Raw genomic sequence first — 20832 nt, 5'->3', positions numbered from 1 at the left:
AATAAACAACAGTCTAGATTGCATTACATGGACAGTTGGTTTTCAAAACATCAGAAGTCCATAGAATTGACATTACAAACATTTCTGTATTAATGTTCATTTTGATTAGAGACCTGTCTGCTCCTGACAGCTTCCCTGTCTTGGATTCTAAGAAGAAATTGAGCATCTTTGGAGTTACTCCAGTTGTGGTGAGACAGCCACTAGGCAAAAATTGCCTCTTTTCATCTACAGACAAATTACTGTCCAGAAAAGGACACACTTGTGAAATAGTCGACTGATTATGTCTGCCAAGACAGAGTAATCAGCCCTTAATAATTCTGCATCACTAGGTCTGTCAGATGATCCTGGGCCAGAAGGCTGAAGATCGGATGCTCCAACATTTTGAAGTATAGGGACTGTCCAGATGTTCAGCGGTCTCTATAAATTGGCTAAGTTTTAGAAGCTATGCTTTGTGCTTCCCATAATTTCAGTTAATTCAGTCATTCTGGATTTCTGATGAGGTTGAAGACTTACAGTCTCATAGCCAACCCATGCTATTTACTTTGAGAAAACAGATTTGAGAGGATGGTTTTCAGCTGACATTCATTCTAAAGCCAAGAAAAAAGCCAGATTCAGAACTAAGTCTTTTAGTTAGGAGAGATGACAGAGGTTCTGGTTAGTCAACAAAATGTTGGACTGGGAATTAGGTCTATCTTGTACCTTACTGATACAAATTGGTACAATTATGCTCTAACTGTATTTTGAGAGAACAGTTTTATTCACTGGAAGGAATAATACGTAGGAAGGGTGATATGTAGGAGGAGCTAAGGTGGGAGGGGTAAGGAGAGGAGGAGGAGAATGAGAGGAGGAGCTAGAAGACGAGGTGGGGGAACACGGAGGTGGATGGGATGTTCGAGTGTCTCCGCCAGTCAGAGATAGTTGATATAGCTAGGTTGGGTATTGGGTTACACTTCTGATTGTATGGGCATCTTGTTATTGAGCATTACCAAACTTATAAAGCCTTTGATTAACATTTTAAAAATAAGTTACTAATAAAAAAAGGGATAAGGATGGAGGGTGATGGAATACATGTGACAGGAAATCAGATGAGGAAACTAGCTGGAGGAAGAAAGGAAAGAGGCAGAGGGAAACAATTCAGAACTCTAATGACACATGTATGAGGATGCTGTAATAAAACCCAGTACTTTGTATGGTTTTTATTTTTTATTTTTTTGTTTTTTTGTTTTTTCGAGACAGAGTTTCTCTGTGTAGCCCTGGCTGTCCTGGAGCTCACTCTGTAGACCAGGCTAGCCTCGAACCCTCGAACTCAGAAATCTGCCTGGTTCTGCCTCCCAAGTGCTGGGATTAAAGGTGTGCACCACCACCACCCGGCAGTACTTTGTATGTTAACTTAAAATACTAATAAAGAAAAAGAAAAAAGAAAAAACAGCCTTTCGGGGACAGCGTGGAAGATTGGCAGAGCCATCTCCCATGCTGGCATCTCGTGGGTGGCAGGGCTGGTGTTTCTAGCTGCGGCATGCACGTGGCCTCTGACCATAGAACATGGCGGCTGAGCTAGGCAGAGCCACCGCAGCTTAGATAGTCGGCATGACTAGCGGCCGTTTTTTATATAATTACTACAACACCACCCTGAGATTCAGGCTTTCTTGTTTATACCATGAGAAGATGGTAGTTGTTAATCTCTGGCGGTGTCTGCATGCCAGACTCTTCTTACATCAGTGAGTTTAGGATGAGCCAGGCCTAATTAACTTTCTCAGGGCCCTGAAACCTGGCCTTCTGGAAACATCCCTAGCATTGACCACGCCTGGTTCCCAACACTGAAGGTGGTGAAAGGTTGTGACTGAAGCTCAGAAAGAAGACCTGACACCGTGAGGAATTTTAAGGAACCAATAGGGAAGAGCTGAGGGCCTGAGGAGTCTCCCGGGGTCTTTTCTACTCTTGCTGTGGGCACATGGCTTTAATTCCAGCACTCCAGAGGCAGGGGCAGGAAAATCTCTGAGTTTGGGACCAGCCTGGTCTACATATCAAGTTCCAGACCAACTGGTGCTACAGAGTTCAGGAGGGCAACCACAAAGGCTGACCTTCCCAGGTCCAGTCTCCAGGCGACTCAGATTATGACAATGAGTGGCTCCTGTTTGCCCAGGTTTACCTTGCTTAGGGCCCAGCTTCCTGATTACCTCTCACCTTGATTCTGCATGCTCTGGGCCTTCCTCACCTGCAGGTAGGTTCCCTCCTCTGTGGTCTGAGGAATGTTAATCAGCCTCTCCCTTCTTCCTCTGAATGTTAATCTAGCAAGTGTCCTCCGACTAAGGAATGTGCCCCTCCCGGGATGTGTCCTGAGACAGTGAGATTCTAAGTTTGAACTAAGACCTAAAATTCCTACATTTGGTTCCTACACAACCTCCACAAATCCTCCCTGAAGGAGCACTGCCAGAGGGCTGAGTTCATCCAGTATGATCTCTTGGTTGACAACGGTAAAACTGAGGCCAGCAAAGGGGAGGGATTTACTGGAAGTCCCAAAGGAAAACAGTCATGAACGCCATCTAGAACTCGGGTCTTCAGGTCAGGATTCTTGCTTCTACAGCTGAGGTGTCCTTTCAGGAAATTCCCAACCGAGCCACAATTCCTTCCGCGCTAGGAATCCCCCAGGAGTGACAAGTTGTAAACTTCCTCCGCAGCTCTGCAGTTCTCAGCACCCTAAGAGAGAGGTGAGACGCAAAAGAACGTCCAGGACATCCCTGCAATAACTTGTAGCTGGGAGTGTCCGGGGGTGGCGGCAGCAGGATGACCCGGTGGGAATGCGCTGGCCCTTTAAGGGGGGGACGGAGCGCATGCGCAGCGCGGGCCTGAGTCGAGCCGGGTGGGCGGTGGGAGGACTGGGGACCCTGCTGGCCGCAGCGGTGGCTTCTGCTTCGCCGAGCCGGGACGCAGCGATCGGCCGATGGGCTGCACCTTCTCGGGCTGTTGCTCTCCCCGGGGATCCACGCACCGGTGCCCGCCCAGGCTTTGTCAGTCGATTCCAGCCGCCGCCGCGGGCGGAGCCTGAGGACCTGCGCTCGCGCCCCACACGCCCAGCTTCGCTCGGCTTGGCCGCGGGAGCCCTAGCGCAGCATCCTTTGCCCGCTGATGCTGCAGCTGGTGGCCAGCGGCGAAGCTGCGGCTGGAGCCTCCCTCTCAGTGACCTCTGCCCGGTCCCCGAGCGTCGCCCGAGCCGCTCTCCACGATGGCTGAGCTTGGGGCTCCGCGCCCCGCTTTGGCTCGGCTGGGACCGTTCCGGGCCAGGTGCCCCTGGTGCCCCCGCTAAGCCGCGCCAGGCCGGGTATCGCAGGGCCCGGGCGCCCCTAGCCCTCGCCTCCCCGCCGCGCCCTTCCTCTCCGGCCCTCTCCGCTGCTGCTCCCTGGGGCTAGGGGCTAGGAGACCCAGACAAAGCCCCACTTTGTGAGGGAGGCAGGCTTGGAATGTGCGCGGCGGCGCGCACCCTCTCCCCGTCCCACCAGCTTCGAGTCTTAGCTACCGGGAGGGTCGCGACAGAGAAGTCACCTCGAGCATCGCCCCTCTACCCTTGCATCCCCGGCCCCCGTGATCCAGACTTGGAGCTCACGCGGGCCCCCTCCGCTCGCGCCAGTGTGAGTGAGCGAGGATTTCGTAGAGGAATTTGTTCTCTCCAAAACTGGGAGTGGGCACCGGTGCCTTGGCCCGCCTTTTTGGTGTAGCTGCAGGTCTGAGCTGTCTAGCCTCAGTCTCCCTACCCCGGCCCCCACTTTTCTCCTCTCAGCCATCCTAGATTGCTGTGGGTCATTGTTCTCGCTGCCAAATGGGGGCGATTTGTACAGGCTGCCAAGTTGGGGTGTGTTCTCTTTATCCTGTTTTCCAAACAAAACAAGGCCTCTAAGGCCAACCCTGGGCAACCCACCTGGCCATCACTTCAGGTTGATGCTCTGAGTCCTTACCAAATGGTCTTTTATTGTACAGGAGCCACGCCCTGGTTTCTTAAAGGTGCCAGGCACTGTTTGACCATGTGTTATCTTTATAGCGGGTGTGTGGGAGGCCTCCTGTGAGGCACTTATTTCCCCCCCCTCCTCCCTGACCATCCTCCCACCCCCGTTGAGGATTTAGGAATGCCAGGAGGAAAGAAGGTGGTCCCAAGTGGCAGCAGCAGTGCCTCCCCGAACGCAGCCGCCGCCACCGCTGCTGCTGCTGCTGCCCACTCTGGCATTAAACGTTTGGAGACCACCGAAGGGGCCTCAGCACAGAGAGACGAGGAACCCGAAGAGGAAGGGGAAGAGGACCTACGAGATGGAGGTGTCCCTTTTTTCATCAACCGAGGTGGACTGCCAGTGGACGAGGCCACCTGGGAAAGGATGTGGAAACATGTGGCCAAGATCCACCCAGATGGAGAGAAAGTGGCCCTGCGGATCCGTGGGGCCACCGACCTGCCCAAGGTAAGACATGAACAGACCAGGCACAATGAAGATGGGTTTTATTGACCTTGGAGCTAAGAAAGTAAACCACACGAATCATGTTGTTGATGAATGAAGTAGAAGGACCATTGTTGTGGTATAGGTAGGTGCCACCTGTCCAGAAGTTTCTTTCCAGTGCTTTTGGAGTCATCTGATGGAGGCTCGGTCTCCTATCTCTAGGAGGCCCTCCCCCATGGCTTCCTGAGCAGGACTACAAATGAACTGGAGAACTGGTGTAGCTTGGAGAAGACAGATTACTATGAGGTTAAATGCCGGGAGAGTGCAGGACTTTCCTATATTATATACTGAGTTTGACCAACAGCATTCCAAAGGAAGTGCAGTTTGGTTTCCCCATTTAAGATGAGAAACTCAAAAAGTATGTGAGAAATAGCAGAGTTGGGGGTCCCACGTCAGGTCTTGGGGTTCCATTTGCTCAACTCTGATGAGCACCAGATTCAGTGGCATTCGCAGTGACCCTGTGGGGAAAAGATAAGTTAAATGTTCTCCTGCATGAATTGGAATTCCTCCACCACAGCAGTGCCTCTGTAGGGCTGCTGAGTAAGGAGAGCCTCTGTCTCATTCATCTTTGTCTTCTTGAGGTCTCCTGTGTGCCTGGCACAGGGTGGGGTGGACACTTATGTGTGTTTGCTAAATGAAAGGACATTTGGGATGTGCTGTACTGGGCAGTGCTATACTAATAAAAATGTGCAGGCACAGGAGAGAGAGAGAGAGAGAGAGAGAGAGAGAGAGAGAGAGAGAGAGAGAATGAGAATGAATTAGTTTAATGTTTATGGTTCAATCTGAGAAAGCACTGTTCCAAGTACCGAGGCCACTGGTCAGAAGCCAAAGCCTAAGGGTTAGTCCTGAAGGAAGAGAGGGAGAATAAATTACTGATACACAGAAACCAAGCCTGTTTTTCTCTTGGTAGAACCATCAGGAAAAAAAAAATGTTTTTGGGAAAAGATAATCTGAGGTCAGAGGTTGAGCTGCTGCCTAATGTCCCCAGGGGAATAAGCTAGACTGATTTTGAACAGTTACATCACCATCTTCTCACTTATTTGGCTAATCTGAAGCTGGACATTGTTTCCACAGTCTTATCCTTAAAACGGACACTGTGCAGAACATTCTAAAACACAAATTCGGGGATTCAGCTTTTATTTTTGACCTTGGGACAGATAGCTAAACAAGAAAGTATGACATCGTGGGTTTGGGGTATTGTTTTGGATCACCTACCTGCCCGTGTGAGCTCAAGGCATTCCCCCCCCCCCAACCCAGACTGCTTGAGTTAACAGCTTTCTTATCGGTAAAGTGGGCTAGTAGTGCAGAGGGTGAACTGAGAAACTATGTTAAACGTCAAACTGCAGACGGGGATTGTTTCGAGGAGAGAGATGAGATGCCATTCAGAGCATCTGACTGATGAGGCCAGAGTCATGCTCCACACTGTCTGGCTCTCTTGGTTCTGTCTGAATTGGGCCATACATACACAGGAAGGTGACACAATGGTCAGTGCTTTGGAGGTGTTGGGCCATCAGTGTCTTCGATAGTGATTGTCACTAATGTCGTCTTCAGGCCTCATGTTAGGAAAGGACCTGTTTGAACCAATGAAGCTGTTTGTTGGGGAAGAAAGTATGGAGACAGGAGTATGGGGGGGGGGCGTGGAATTTTATGAGAGGTATTTTGGACATTTTGAAACCTCATCTTTAAGTCTTTGGGAATGTGTCTCTGGTGTGGGAAGTGAGGAAGCCTGACGTTCAACTGTTACTTTGACTCAGGGAACCCTTAGGATGCAGGAGAAATGAAGGAGTCCTAGAAGCTTTGTAGAAGAGCAGCAATATCGGGTGTCATACTGGGAGCTGCAGAAAGGCCTGACCCTGACCTGTCCCGTGTGGCCTGCTGCAGAGGGTCACACTGTCCCATGATGGGCCCTTGGAAGGGTTTCTTAGGATACACAATGTCCTAACAGACTGCCTGAGCTAACCATTAACATTAGGTTTCTCACACAGTGATCCGTAATGTGGCATCTTAACAGGAAAGGAAGAGAAATGGGAACAGCGGGAGTATGGCAGCTGCCAGGAGGGGTTGGGATGTGTTTCCCCCTCCCCTACTTTGCTACAGCTTCTCAGAGACCCCACCCACCTTCCCTGAGTTTTACAGGCTAGGTCTCTGCTGGAAGCTGGATCCACAACAGCAGAGCAGTGCAGTCAAAGCCATGCCCTGGTGGGGGAGCCATCATGTTCACTCACCCTTGCTATCTTGTAACTAATAAGAAGAGGCTGTGTCCTTGCCCCTCGGCAGCCCCAGCTGTCAGTGGATCAGCGGCAATGCCCCTTTCATGGGGATATTGAGATGAACTGATGGTGGGAAGCGTGTAACACCTCATTAGGTGAGCATCTAATAGATCCTCAGTGGTGCACAGAGTAGGCATGCAGCAAGCCATGGGTACTTGCAGACTTCAAGAGCAATGTCAAGCATAACAGTTTCTACAAGGATCCAGAAGCCAGCAGCAGGCTATGCTCTTGCATAAGAATATCTCCTTGTCATTTCCAGCTGCTGTCCCCTTTGAAAGCCCACCAACCATTTACTTAAACCTGGCTGCTGTAGGCCTAGCTGTGGCTTTGACCATTGAGCACTTGCAGATGGGAACCCAGGCATCTCTAGAGGGCCAGATAGCCTGGGGCAGTGTGTGCCCAACAGTCTTTGGCACATATCAGTAGCCAGGTGTTGGACAGTGTTCTGAAGCATTGCTTGCAAGAGCTCAATGATGCTCGCCAAGATGGGTTCCATTACTGCCCTTTCATGAGTGAGGCTCATTCCCCTGTGAGACATCTGAGGTACCACTGTTCAGGAGTTCCCCTGAAACCATAGGGCTGGATTCCGTAGCATGGCTGGTTCTGTCTGCTGTGTTCATCACTAAGTCTTCCTGTAGGGTTGTCCTAGAACCCTGGACTGTCTGGTGCTTGGACCAGGCTTTGCTCCTGGTAATGTGGTCTCCAAGGATCATAGGATCCTCGTCAGTTCTGACTCTTCTTCCACGCTGGCCTTCTTGCCAGGCCCTTTGTGCGGCAGGGATCCATGATGCTTTTGTGGGTACCCCCGTTCCTGGCTTGAGTCTGTTCCCAAATCTCTCTGCCTGAGCTTTGGCAAGTGTTTCTGCTATGGCTCCTTCCCTGTCCAGAGTAGCTCATGAACAGGTAGGTGGGTTCAGTCACACATCTCCAGTTGCTGGGATCTACTTATCAAGAGGGAGTGACTCTGCTACACTGAGAATGCCCCCCACCCAAGGTACGGTGACTTGGGTGGATATGCTTACCCTTGACCAGGATGGTCAGGCAGCCCATCCTGAACAGTTCTGGTGTGCATTTGGCACAGAGTGATCAGGCAAGCGAAGGCCACCCTGAGCTTGTCTCCTGCTGGTGGCTGTGAGTGACAGTGCTGGTTTGAAGATGGGAGTGATGTAAAAGGGGAAATAACCTCTCCAGGCTGTGGTATCTGCTGCTAGAGACTGCCTAGACAGGAAGCAAAGGGCCCTGGCGAGAGGAGAGGGAAGAAGGACATGCTAGACAGCTTCTCTGAGCCAGGACCCTTCCTTCCTGCATCTCCGCCCTATGGAGTGAGGCAGTATCTATTAGAGACACCGCCCTGGTCTCCCACCATTCAAAGCACCCCAGAGACAGGTGTGTGGTGATAACCGTGTGTTACTTCCCTTCCTGATCGAGCCCAGCCACAACTATGGTGGTTGTTTTTTAAAATCGATTTAAAAATCGATTGTTTGATTTAAAAACATCTGTAGGTCCGGCCTAATGAGGATGAATCCTTCCTTCTCCATAGAGCCCCACCCTGAGCGTACCCAGGACACTGGTACCCCTTCTATTTACTCCTACCCTTACATTTGCAGCTAGGTGGGCATGGGCAAGCTCCCTTGGAGGGTCAAATGGCAACCCACTGGGAAAGAGTAGGAGCATACTGCTCAGGGATGGAGTGGGTGGGGAAAGGGCATTTTGAAGTATGACTTGACCCATAATTCCCTTGTCCCACTGCCACACTCCTTGACCATTCAGGTTGGTGCTTTGGAAGCCCTGGCACACCTGTCATGCCAGTGAGGTGGATGACACCCCTTGCTGAGGTTATATTCACCCGTCCAGGACAGATCCCCTAGTTTAGGGTACCACCTGGTAGAATGGAACATTGAGAAAAACAGTTGTAATCTAGTCCTCAAGCCAGAGTGTATTAGTCTGGTTTTTGTTGCTATAACGAAATACCTGAGGCAGGACACTTATGAAGAAATGAGGTCTACTTAGCTTGCAGCCTTGAGGACTGAAAGGGCCCCTGTTGGTTCAGACTGGGGTAAGGTCTAACGGCGATGGATGGGATCATGACAAAAGCATGAAAGATCACACTGGAAGCAAGAGGCAGAGGAAGGGGGAGCTGTGTATTGCCCCTTTGATGACAACCCTGAGAACTGCCTTCTTCCTCTCCAAGGGCACACCTCCAGTTCCCTAATACCGTCATCTGGATCCCACTCAATATTACCAACCCAAGAACAGTCTCAACACCTTTGCCACATCCAAGCCATAGACCAGAGTGAACCCCAAACCCAAACAAATTAATCGCAATACAGACATTCTCATTAAGTATTGATTCATGTATATTTTAAATTTAATCAGTGGATCCTCCTGTGCTTTCTAAAATTATTTAATAGCATAAAATTCCAAGGTCAACATAGGCTCTACATTAGAAGTGCAGTCAGGTGTCAGGGATGGCTGAGCTTGTGCCTTGGGAGGAGGCTTGGGAGGGAGGGCTTGCCAGGGAAAATAGCTCAGAAGTAGGAGCCTCCCCAAGCTCCCCAGGGTGTTGCTGCTGGGGGGGGGGGTGGCGCTGGAAGCTCCAGGATGTGCCTCTCCATGTGACAGAGATTTTTCTCCATCTGTCCCTAGATCCCCATACCAAGTGTGCCTACTTTCCAGCCGACAACGCCCATCCCTGAGCGCCTGGAAGCCGTGCAGCGCTACATCAGGGAACTGCAGTATCCTCTTGGGTCCAGAGTTGTGACCACCACTTAGTGACAACCCCAAAGATCAAGTGGGACCTGGAGAGGGATCTGCAGGGCCAGCACCCTCCCAACTTCACTGGCATCACTCTTCCTGGAGCTGCTGAGGCTGTGTCTGAGTGCTGGACTCGCTCCAGCTTTCCCATCCCCATGCTGTGTGTGTGTCAGAGTGTGTCTGTGTTTGTGTCTGTCCCTGTGTATGTCTGACTGTGTTTGTGTGTGTGTGTGTGTGTGTGTGTGTGTGTGTGTGTGTACAGGAAGAAAAGGGGGCTTCTAAGCACCTTGCTGAGGAAAGGGGATGTCAGCTGTAATTCATCATACCCCAGCCAAGGGATAGAAGCAGCTCTTTGAGGGTCACTACAGTGCTCGATTTGAGGGGATAGGATAGGGACAGGATCTTCTGCTCTAAGGTATAAATAACATCTACACCTTAAAGTTTTCTCCTAATTCTTGGCATTTTTTCTTCTATGGCTGGAAGACCTAATGTCTCTGCCCTAGGCCCCTGGAGCTTCTGCCCAAGCGCTACGAGTGTGCCCTGGGTCCTGTCCACCTTATTTGCTTGATCCTGTGGCTCATACACTCTGCCTTCTTAAAGACACAGGACCACCAGCCCAGAGGTGGCACAACACTCAATGGGCTGGAACCTATCCCTGTATCAGTCAGTAATTAAGAAACTTCACCACAGGCCGGTCTGGTGGGGGCATTTTCACAATTGAGGTTCCCTGTTCCCAAATGTCTCTAGCTAGTATCACACTGACATAAAAGTAGCTGGCACAGGGGAAGTAGTGGTAGCCCCTCCAGCCTTCTTAGTTGTTTGGAAAGCCCAGCACTGCCAGAAACTGTCCCCAGCTAAGCTTTCTCAGCACAGCTGGGCTGGCTGCCCACTCAGTGTCCTCCCTGAGACAACAGGCCAAGAGGGAACAAGGGACTTTGCCAAAGAGCAGGGTGAGGGGCTATGAGCTTGAGGTGAAACCCATGCCCTACCTTCCCCTTCTTCCTGGAGAACAAGTCCAAAGTGTCCTGCAGAGTGCTTTGTGGCAGATGCTCCTGGGGCTTCTGTAGCCATCCTAGGGTCTGGGATGGCAGCTGAGGTAATGGTGTCTACAGCCTTCCAGACCACGCCAGGAAGTCCTTAACCACTGCCCCCAGGTACAATCACACAGGGACACAGTTCTTTGAAATTAAGAAGAGCAGACCTCTGACAGGGTAAGTACAAAGCCACTGGGTTTACTCCCCTAGGGAACCTCTGTGGTTTGTGTTCTAGTGACAGCTTAAGGGGTTGGCAGGGACTTTCCTGAGAAAAGCCAACTATGGGATGGGGGCAGGGTGCTACCCTGGGGCCCTAAGGAAGGAAATCCCAATGAGATAGCCAGCCACCCAAGGCTCATAAAGGAAGCACAGTTGAGCCCTTAGGGTAGCCCCTAGCCCCACCCACAGCCCTAGACCCACCCAAAGCCCCCCCCCCTCCCCCAGCTTGTGGGATGTGGGAGGGAGCAGGGAAGACCATTTCCCGTTTTCTTCCCTTGAAGCCTCCCGTGTGCTCTGCATTATATGGTACCTACAAGAAAGAAAACTGTTCCTCTCACCCCCCCCCCCCCCGTAGTCCGTCATGACTCAGCATGCAGACTTGAACTGAATCTCTTGTTGGAGACAAGATGCTTATTTACTTAATCGTGGGGAAATATCCTGAGTTGCTTATCTGTTTAATTAATTGGCCCCCTCTTGGAGCCCTTGGGTGGAACCACATTCTCTAATTCCGGGCTTTGCTCCTGTCCTTCAGTTGCTGCTGTGTGCTGATGCCCCAGTCCATCCTCTGGTAGGATGCAGGTGACCCAGACAAAGCAGAGGCTAGCCTGAGTCCCTAGACCTGGAGGATAGGCTATTCTGATACAGCCTAAATTCCAAGTTCAGGGGTAGGCAGGCAAGCCGAGTGACAGCTGTCGGCCTGGGATCCTACATCCAGGCTACAGAGAGTATTTTCCATCGTTGGCACGCTCTTTGGGCCGCTTTGGCTAGTTGAGGCGTATCCGCTGTGCTCAGGAAGGGACCCCATCAATGCTAAGTTTCTCCCCTCCCAAGCCCTACTGCCATGGGAGAAGGCATGAACTCCTCAGATCCCAGCTCCATTCAGGCTCCCCTTCCCCAGTCTTTGAGCAGCAGCCAGGCCAGGAAAGAGGAAGTAAAGGAAAGAAGGACAAACAGTAGGCCCCAGTGCTTGCCTCCTTAACCCCCCCCCCCTTCAGACTTAGGAGAGGGAAGGAAACACCAGGCCTGGGGGAGGCAGCCTGAAGGCAAGTCTCTGTCCTAATCTTTTTGGCTCATCACCAAATAGGGCCTGAGAGGGTTGGAGACAGTCTCCACACAGCTCCGCCTCCCTTTCTCATAGGCTGATGGACCTGGCCAAGGAAATGACCAAAGAGGCTCTGCCAATCAAATGCCTGGAAGCTGTGATCCTGGGAATGTATCCTTCCTTAAGCCTGGGAGAGACTGGCTCAGACTGGCCCGGCCTTGGCTGGTTGCTGTGTAATGGAAGGATCCTAAGGGCTTCCTGTGCAAACATCTATTGACTCTCAGCTTGGTGTAGCCTCCCAAGGTGGAGGAGGCTCTGTAAAATGGAGTTTCCTTGGAGAGGTCTTCCTCTCCGTGCCTCTTCTTGCTACCTTCCCAGGCTGGCTGGATAGCTTGTTTTGAGTCCCATGGTCAAGGTGACCCTGTTTTTGGAACTCCAACCCTGGGTACAGTGTTATAACCTGGCTGTTGTGTCATTTCTAAGAAACACTCTGGGAAAAGCTGCATAGAGGCCCAGTGTTGGCACGCCAGATAGTGCTGATTTATAGAGATGACAGATGGGGTTTTGGAAGCAGAACTACCTAAAAAGATGCACACGGTTTCTCAGCCAGCCCTGCAAGGGCAAAGGGGCACCTAGGAAGACTTGACAGGCGCCCAGGAGAAGTGATCCTCTGCAGGATCCCAGTCAGGGCTGGGGAGCAGACAGGTATATATGGTCAGTTTGTCTTCTGAAGGGGCTCTTCGGCACACATAGCCATCCTGACCTAACCCTTTCCTTAGCACTTTGATTAACCAGTTACCTCACCAACAGCATGCCCACCCTGGAACGCTTCCCCATCAGCTTCAAGACCTATTTCTCAGGGAACTACTTCCGCCACATTGTGCTGGGGGTGAACTTTGGGGGCCGCTACGGAGCCCTGGGCATGAGCCGAAGGGAAGACCTGATGTACAAACCCCCAGCCTTCCGCACGCTCAGTGAGCTCGTGCTGGACTACGAAGCAGCCTATGGCCGCTGCTGGCATGTGCTGAAGAAGGTAAAGCTGGGTCAGTGTGTCTCCCACGACCCCCACAGTGTGGAACAGATCGAGTGGAAGCACTCAGTGCTGGATGTGGAGAGGCTGGGGCGGGAAGACTTCCGCAAGGAGCTGGAGCGTCATGCCCGAGACATGCGTCTCAAGGTTAGCATCAGCAGTGGTCCACGGGGCCAGTGCCAATCGACTGCTGCTTCCTCACAGGATCCCCTCCATGCCTTTCTTACCCAGTTGTCCTGACCAGTAGGGATTGCCTGAAGATGCAGTATCTACTTGAACTCAGGATTGGGCATTACTCAGTTCTGTTGCTAAAATCCCTTCAAGGGGGCAGAGCAAGTACTACTGTAGAAGTAGGAAAGGAGTGAGCTGGGTTTGCAGTCATAGGTCTGTGCAGTTGGACATGGGAGGGATGGCGACATGGTACTCTAGGCCTGGGTGCTTTGAATGGAAGAAGCAGACACCCAGCCTGTCTGAGAGTGGGGTAGGATGGGGTAGTGAGCAGCCCCCACGTCTCCTGTCCATCTCGACTCCTGAGCCCCTAAGCTCCCTGCTGGCAGTAAAGGACCAGGAGGAAATCAGCAGAAACAGGAAGGTTCACCTATGGGGAAGACACTGAGGGTGGTGGACCCTCCTCTTCTCTTCCACAACTCAGAGTTGGAGGATTCTCACGGACCAAGAACAGTAGACTCAGATCCCAAGGAGTTCCCTCCCATGGGCTTCTAGTAGACAGAATTGGTGAGGGGGCTGTCAGTCTTCCTAGACTGGACATACCTTTCCTAGGGCCTGCCAGGGCTCTCCCCAGAAGGGTCAGCCCCTCTGTATTATTCAGCCCTACTGCACTGTGACCTGCTCCTCCAAAACGCTACAGTTAGCATTGCTTTCCCCTAAGGTAGAACCTGTCATAGGCCTGTATTACAGAGGGGCTGACCCTCTGTGCCTGGGCCACTCCCTTCCCCCAACTTGGTTGGTAAGCCTGCAGGGGGCCCGCCCACCCCCACTCCCCCAGCTCTCACTGTTGAGAGCGTGGTAGTGTTTTCCAGGCAGCTCCAAGTTGTAGATAAAGATGGAGCTTATGGATCCCTCTCTTGAGTGCTGTTGATTTCCAGACAGCTCAGCGCTGGACTCCTCATGTTGTAAAAAGTTTTCCTACCAAGGTGTTTTCCAGTCCTATGACAGCACAGTGATGCCTCCCACACGTATGTTTGGGACCTTCAGGGAGTGGACAGTCCTACTGAGGATTTGCTGCCCCAGTGGCTTTAGGGCCAGGGATGACCCAGAGATGGGGTAAAGGCCACCTGAGGCTTGGAGTACAGGCTGCATAGGGATGATGGCTTCCAGGAACCGTGGCTCCTAGCAGGACAGAGTGGGCTGTGCGGCAGCTCAGAACATCCTTTTCTTTCTTCCTCCCTATCCAGATTGGCAAGGGGACAGGCCCTCCTTCTCCCACCAAGGACCGGAAGAAGGATGTTTCCTCCCCACAGAGGGCCCAGTCCAGCCCCCATCGCAGGAACAGCCGCAGTGAGAGACGGTGAGGAAGGAGACCAAACAAAATCTTTCCCTTTCCCTTCTTCACTCCTCCTTTCTCCTCCCCATCCTTTGCTCTTTGAGAAGTCACTTGGGACAATGGGTCCGGGTGTTTATGTGTTGGCAGCCTAACGGCAGTTTGGTGCTATTCCCCTAAAGAAAAGGCCCCTTAGCTGGGTCTGGATGCTCTGGGCCTGACCAGAAAGTTTGAAGACAGAAGGTCTGAGGCAGACAGCAGAATGGACTGAGGAGGAAGGAAGGACCCAGTAGGGCTCCCACAAGGCCCTGAGCTCTCTTAAAGTTTGTTAAAAGGCCTCCGTATATGACCAGAGGCTGTGCAGCCAGGACTGAAGGCTTTGAACACAATGTTTGTCTCCTAGGGTCTGGATTTGTGTCTGTGTTCAAATGGCTAGATTTGCTATTTAAATATCCGGCCTCTCGCTCTGCCTCCCTTCCTCTCCTACATATTATTCTGGCTTTAATTATAACTGTGCTGTGAAGCGAGGGGGCACTGAGCAGACTCTAGTGCTGAAATACTCATTGCCCCTACCTTTGATCTAGGAGGCTTTTGTAGGGAGCCAGTTCCAGGTTGTACTTGAAGCTGTTACCCACAAGCTATGTCAGTCTAGTAACCATCATCAGAAAGCAGGAGGCTGTGTGACCGCAGGGGACCGATCATCTAGGATCTTTAGGCTGGCTCCTGGTTCCACAAACACTCCCCACACCCTCTGCTGTAGCTGTAAGGGCCCCTTAGAGGGGGGAAGCCAGTGGGACAGCTCTCCCTTCCTTCCCCTTCCCTTTCTCTATTTCCCTAGTAACCACTGGCTCCTCTTCTGAACCTTCTGCTTTTCTTCCTGCAGGCCTTCAGGGGAGAAGAAGCCTGCAGAGCCGAAAGCCATGCCAGACCTCAGTGGGTACCAGATCCGGGTGTGAGGCAGATGCCAGCATCCCCAGGCCTCCTCTGCTTCTGGAGGCCGAGACCCACCTGCACGAAAGAACCTACTTCATTCAGGCAGGGGCTGGTGATGGGGCAGGCTTGGGGTGGGAGGCAAGAAGGATGTCTTGCCATTCAGCCCCAGGTGACCTCCCCTCCCATGAAGCCAAGCCCCTAATTGTGGGTCAAGAAGCAGTTAGTATTTTATTTGGAGTTTTAGCTCTACAACTGAAGTATAAGGTATGAAGGGAAAGACAAATGGACATGTTGGTAGCTGTCAGGGTCTGCTCCTCTCTCTCTTTCTCTCTCTGAGCACTGCGTGGCTTGGGGAGGAGGGCTGCCTGGTTCTGTGGTGCTCCTCTCAACAGTGATCAGGGTTGGTGAGCCTCGGCTGTCAGTAGGGTGAGGGTGAGGTGGTGTAGGAATGGAGATATTTTTTCAAGCTGGGCCTGTCCTGGCAGAATTATGACCCAGGAAAAGGGAAACAGGGTAGGCGGAGTTCTCCTGAGAAAGGTCGATTTATTTTTCAAATCAGGAACTTGGCAGAAGCCACATCTGCCTAAGGTGGACGCCTATGGCCCAGGAGAGCCTTTTAGACAGCACTGTGCCCCACCCTCCCAATACCCCTCTACATCTTCACCATGGCCAGTTTGGGATTAGGCTACAGGAGAACCAGGAGAGGACCGTAGCAGGAAGAGTTCTGGTCCCTAGCACATCTATCCAGTGACTATTGCTTGCAGAAGGGCTGGGCTTTGTAGATTACTCAGACTTGTACTGGGGACACCATGACCTTAAGAAACTGGCTGGGCATGGGGTAGTTGAGTGGAGCTCTCTAGTTGTGTAGGAGTGGGCTCTTCTCTCCTCTTATAATCTCAGCACTTGCTGGAGAAACAGGACCAGACCGGCTGCCTATCCCCCAGGGCGCCTTCCCTGCCTTAGCTGCCTGCTTAGGCTTGGAGTAGCAGCCAGTTTTAGCAGCTCCTTGGGACACTGACGGGGGAGCCCAGGCAATAGGAGTTGTCTGTCCCTGGACCTGGGGCACAAGATCCCTGGTAGGAAAGTTAGGTGTGGAGAGTGGTTGTCTGGGCTGGTGGAGGAGAGCCAGCCCTTGAGTTGGGAGTGTAAGTGAGAAGGGCTGAGGGAGGCAGTTCAGGATGGGGCTGCATGGGAACTGTGAGAACCGAGTTCCCTGCAGCACAGGTGGCACTTGTCAAGTTGCTGGAGGCTTCAAGTGACAGAGGGCAGCTGGATGAGGTGACCCGTTAAGGGGCTTTACTGAGAGGTGGAGTCAGCCTGAGCAGCTGCCCATAAAGCTGCAGAGGACTGAGGGCTGGATTGGAAAAGTGTTAGAGACGTAGAGAGTCAAATGCCTACAGGGCCAGCAGGTGACAAAGAAGAGGGCTGGGTGGGGACTGTGTCCCACCAAAGAGAGCTTTTCCCATTAAAATCGGATGCTGCCACTGTATTGTCCCACAGTGCAGGCCCTGAAGGGTATTGACTTTTTTTCTTCCTTTTTTTTTTCCTTTTTTTTTGGGGGGGGGGCAGGGCTCTAAATTAATATATGAATTGTAATTTTTAAAAGTTTAATCAGTTCAAGAAACGATCACCATAGCTGAGAGAGTACCAGTCTACAATGTCTGGGGTAAAGAGTGACTCCTGCTGCACTGTGGGTGGAAAATGTGACAGTTTAAAGTTTCCCAACAGCAGAAAGGACCACTTCCTGTGTTTTCCCTCCTGGCCCCATCCTGCAGGCAGAGGCCATGTTTGTGCTTGTTGGGTAGAGTGAGATAGAATGGTGAAACTCTTCCCTGCCCAGAAATGGATAGTAGCTAGAATGATGGGGAGGAGGAGGAGAAAGGATGCCCTTGCTGGTGGCACGTGTGGCTGCTTATCATACCAATAGCTCTGGTCCCAGAGCCAGGCCCACTGGGGCCCAGCACAGGAACCATGGGAGGCTGGCTGTTTAGTCCCTTGTCTTGCCTGGTTCCTCCTGGGGTCAGGGGCCCCTTGGAAAGTGCATAGCTTTCTCCTAGGCTACACCCCTAGCCAGACCCATGAAAGGGACATGACACTATTTGATCCATCTCAGAGTTCAGGGAGCAGGGATGCTAGTCCCAGTAGCTCCCATGCCTACCTTGAGAGGTGCAAGACTGGACAAGATCTTTTTTGGATCTGAATGCGGCTGCTTATCCTTGGGAAGGCAGCCTTTTTTATGTTCTCTGGGAACTTCAAAATATGACAAAATATGGGAGAGAGAGGTGAGAGGAAAACTGGAGTCAGGTGTATTTGGAGAACAGCTCCAGGTCCCAGAGCCTTAGCACGGGAGCTCTGAGGCCCAGGAAAGAAAGCAGCAGGTCGAGCCCTGACTTGTTCAGGATATGAGGGAGCAGCTGATGGCCAGGGTGTGCACACACCCCTGCTGTTCACCTCTCCCAAGCTAAGGGCCTCCAGCCTGTGGAGACTGTCATAGGCTGCCATAGGCCACAGTGGTGCTTTTTTATTTTTATTTTCTATTCTTCCTCATATGTAGCAAGCCACCCTTCCCTCTGTGGCCATTTACCCAGGCTGTGCTCTCTGGGGCTGGCCTGGCTGTCTGGTTTCCAGGGAGGCAGAGGCAGGGACTTTGAGGCCTTAGTCACCATCCATGACATCACCTCATCTCACTTCCTGTAAAGAGACAGGGATCTGGCAGGTGTCTCCAGACCTCCTGACTCAGGCCTGCCTTTCAGCTTTTCTACCCCACTCTCAGGGGTTGTTGGCTGAAGAGGGTCAAGGTGAGGTCAGAGGAGGCCGGTTGGTGGAGGTGGCATGGACAGAGGTTCCTTGTGCTTGGTATTGGGTCAGAGAACCGTCCTCTCCATCCAGCTACCTGCCAGTCCTTTCTCCTCCATAGCCTCACATTTCCATGCTCCCCTGGCCCCTCATGCTAGTCACCCATCCTTAGTGGGCATGGCCAAGTGGGCAGAGCAGCGGCCTGCTGGCCCTAGACTTGATGATGAAGCCTAGAGACTGGGTACTGGGGAGCAGACTCAGGAAATTGACCGTGGCTGATGTTAGTCCAGTCATACCATGCCCTGACCCCTTTCCACCTGGGAAGATGTCCTGGCTCAGGGAAATAGGTCTAATGATAGCTGTGCAAGCTTTGTGCCCTGAGGTCTGTACATGTATAACCCCTGGCTTTCCTGCCTGGAATGAGTTAGGGCTTTACACATCACCGCCCCACCCTGACATGCTGTCTGTGGTGTTCAGGTGCAAGGATGTGCAGGTGGGGACCAACAAGCTAGAAGGGTAAAGGGTCATGATATCCTTTGAGGGAGTGTAGGTGGGAGTTAAGGATTCATCCAACCGGGTACTGCACCCTTCCCCAGCATCTCCAGCCGGGGGGGTGGGGGTGGGGGGCTGCCACCATACTAGCTGCAAGTCCTGTGCTAGGACCCTCTCACTCCAGTTCGGTGCTTTGGGGTCCCAAGCTTCCTTGTTAAGTCTGAAAAGAAATCTGGGTACACTTGACCCCTGGGCCAGTGATGACGGACCGCCCATCCCCTGTGCTTTGTTGGGCTCTTGTGTTGTCCCTGGTGCCACCATTCTGTCCTTGTGTCAGTATTATCCCTGCCTTTCAGTGCACACTTTGTCTCATTCTTTTCTCACCTTCCCCTGAAATGAATAAAGTCTCCCGGCTCCCATCATATGGGCTAGCAGAAATCACGTGAAACCTTGTATGCTCTCCTTTGGGTGCTGCAGCCCAGGCCCATTCCCACTCTCATCAGCCACTCTGGCTGCAGGAAGAAGCCAAGCTCCCAAATAGATAGGAGAACCAAACTGTGGGGAACAGGAAGCCTCAGGGCCCTGGATTCTGACTCTCAGCGGGTCAAAGCTGTTTAGCTCCTCCTATCCCTAATCTGGGATCATGTTTCCCAGCCTGCTGTGAGGTGCCTCTTCCTCACCCAGCTCCCAGGATATAGCCAGGCCATAGCTCTCCACAGTAAATCAGGATAAAGGAGAAAGACAGTTCATTTCAGGAAACCACAGCAACCAAGATCTGAAGTTCCTTCTCATCAGTTGGCCATCCACAGCTCTGAGGAAACCTTTGGCCCCACCACTTTGTCCTTTGGCTCTAGACCTCTTAGCCACCGACACTAAGGAAAGAGCCACACTGAAAACCAAACCAACACACACAAGAATTATCTCTTAGAGCCCACAGCATTTGTCAGCAAAAATCATTCCTCACATGTCTCTCCTTGGGCTTAAGAGTAAAACTCAAGTCTTAAGAGAGGGGGCTATGTCACAGACCAGCCAAAACCCACCAAGTCCTAGTTAGAACAGTGTAGCACAGAAAGCCTCTGTCATTTGCAGTGGTTAGAGTAAGCATGGCAGCTACAGAGAAGAGCCATCTGTTAGTATCGGGGAGTAGCTTGAACTATATACACTTAGAGACAGTTTTGTTGCCAGCTAAACTATACCCCCAGATTTTTCTTTTAAACACACACATTTACGCAAAGGTAATCAGAATTTGTGAATATGGTGAATGCATGGTATTCCATGGCGACATGCTGTTTAAACATCTAATTCCAGTTACAGTGAAACACATCAGAGAACTTGGTAGGAAGTCCCAACGGTACAGACCCACACTGGGCCAACTGCTCATGAACTGAGGGATAGGGATGGCCTAGGGTGAGCCTAGGCCATCATGGTCATGCTAAGCCAGTTCCATAGAATGCAGATATGTTGCTGCTGACCTCTGGGCTGCCCAGAACCCAGTTTCCTGGGGGAAAGCAGTTACTTTATTCTCTGCTGCCCAGGTTCTCCCAGGCACATAGCCTGGCCCTATCTCATTTAGGCATATGACTAAACTGACTTTTCCCAAAAGCCCTAAAGAGACTGATGGACTAACTCCTCCTCCCCATCTGCCAGGACCTAGCATTTTGACTGCTGCTGTGGAGGGCAGTGGCAATGGGAAGCAATTGTCATACCAAGGACTAAGATTGACCCAGATGCAGGTTGCCTGGCAACACTTAGTATTTGCCAAGGTGGGGTGGAGAAGCAGCTGTCAAGGCCTGCCAAGTGGAGCAGACAGGTCAACACTTTGAGCCAGCTCACGAGACAACTCTTTCCAATCCCTAGCCAGTGAGAATTTGTTAATGGGAAACAAAATGTCCAAGAATTTAGGTGTAATAGCATTGAAGTAGTCATTTTCTTCTGGGCTCAGTAGGTCATAGGGACTGGAGACAGTACAGAAGGGCCAACTTCTCTGCAAGACACATAGAATTCACATTTTTCTGCCCCAGGATGAGCTGATCTGCACCACCACCAGGCTTTCTAGATGGCCCTTGTCTTCAACAATTAAAGGACAGGCAAGAGTGCATGCACCAAGCTGTTGGGGGAGGGGAGTACTGGGTCCCAGACAGCTCCTTCCTGGTAGTAGCCAGAGATGGGCCTATGTCATACCTTGGGAAAAGAGAAACTGCATCATGCATTACTTAACACACTAAAACCCAATTCTCGAATGAGTCACTACATACCAGCATAGGAACTAGAAAGAAAAAGCAA

At 51.7% G+C, this 20832-nt stretch overlaps 1 protein-coding gene across 1 annotated transcript; it reads left to right on the top strand.

Moving 5' to 3' along the window:
• Positions 1–3367: 3367 nt before the first annotated feature.
• On the top strand, positions 3368–18646 carry Vash1 (vasohibin 1). Its single transcript, XM_028771865.1, has 7 exons — positions 3368–4442; positions 9395–9483; positions 10657–10713; positions 11894–11968; positions 12593–12974; positions 14243–14355; positions 15212–18646. The coding sequence occupies exons 1-7, from the start codon at positions 4119–4121 to the stop codon at positions 15282–15284; spliced, it is 1113 nt and encodes a 370-aa protein (XP_028627698.1). The 5' UTR covers positions 3368–4118; the 3' UTR covers positions 15285–18646.
• The last annotated feature ends 2186 nt before the right edge of the window (positions 18647–20832 follow it).

This window comes from Grammomys surdaster, unplaced genomic scaffold (genome assembly GCF_004785775.1).
Source record: "Grammomys surdaster isolate TR1022 unplaced genomic scaffold, NIH_TR_1.0 210, whole genome shotgun sequence".
Taxonomy (NCBI): Eukaryota; Metazoa; Chordata; class Mammalia; order Rodentia; family Muridae; genus Grammomys; species Grammomys surdaster.
Note: the sequence above shows the minus strand (reverse complement) of the source record. Positions and strands in the feature narration are given on the sequence as shown.

Bases quoted from the DNA above. Each gene is read 5' to 3' on its own strand.
- Vash1 (XM_028771865.1), top strand. From the start codon at position 4,119: ATGCCAGGAGGAAAGAAGGTGGTCCCAAGTGGCAGCAGCAGTGCCTCC. The intron at 4,443-9,394 runs GTAAGACATGAA...ATCTGTCCCTAG, and splicing joins GGGCCACCGACCTGCCCAAG to ATCCCCATACCAAGTGTGCC. The intron at 9,484-10,656 runs GTATCCTCTTGG...CACTGCCCCCAG, and splicing joins CGCTACATCAGGGAACTGCA to GTACAATCACACAGGGACAC.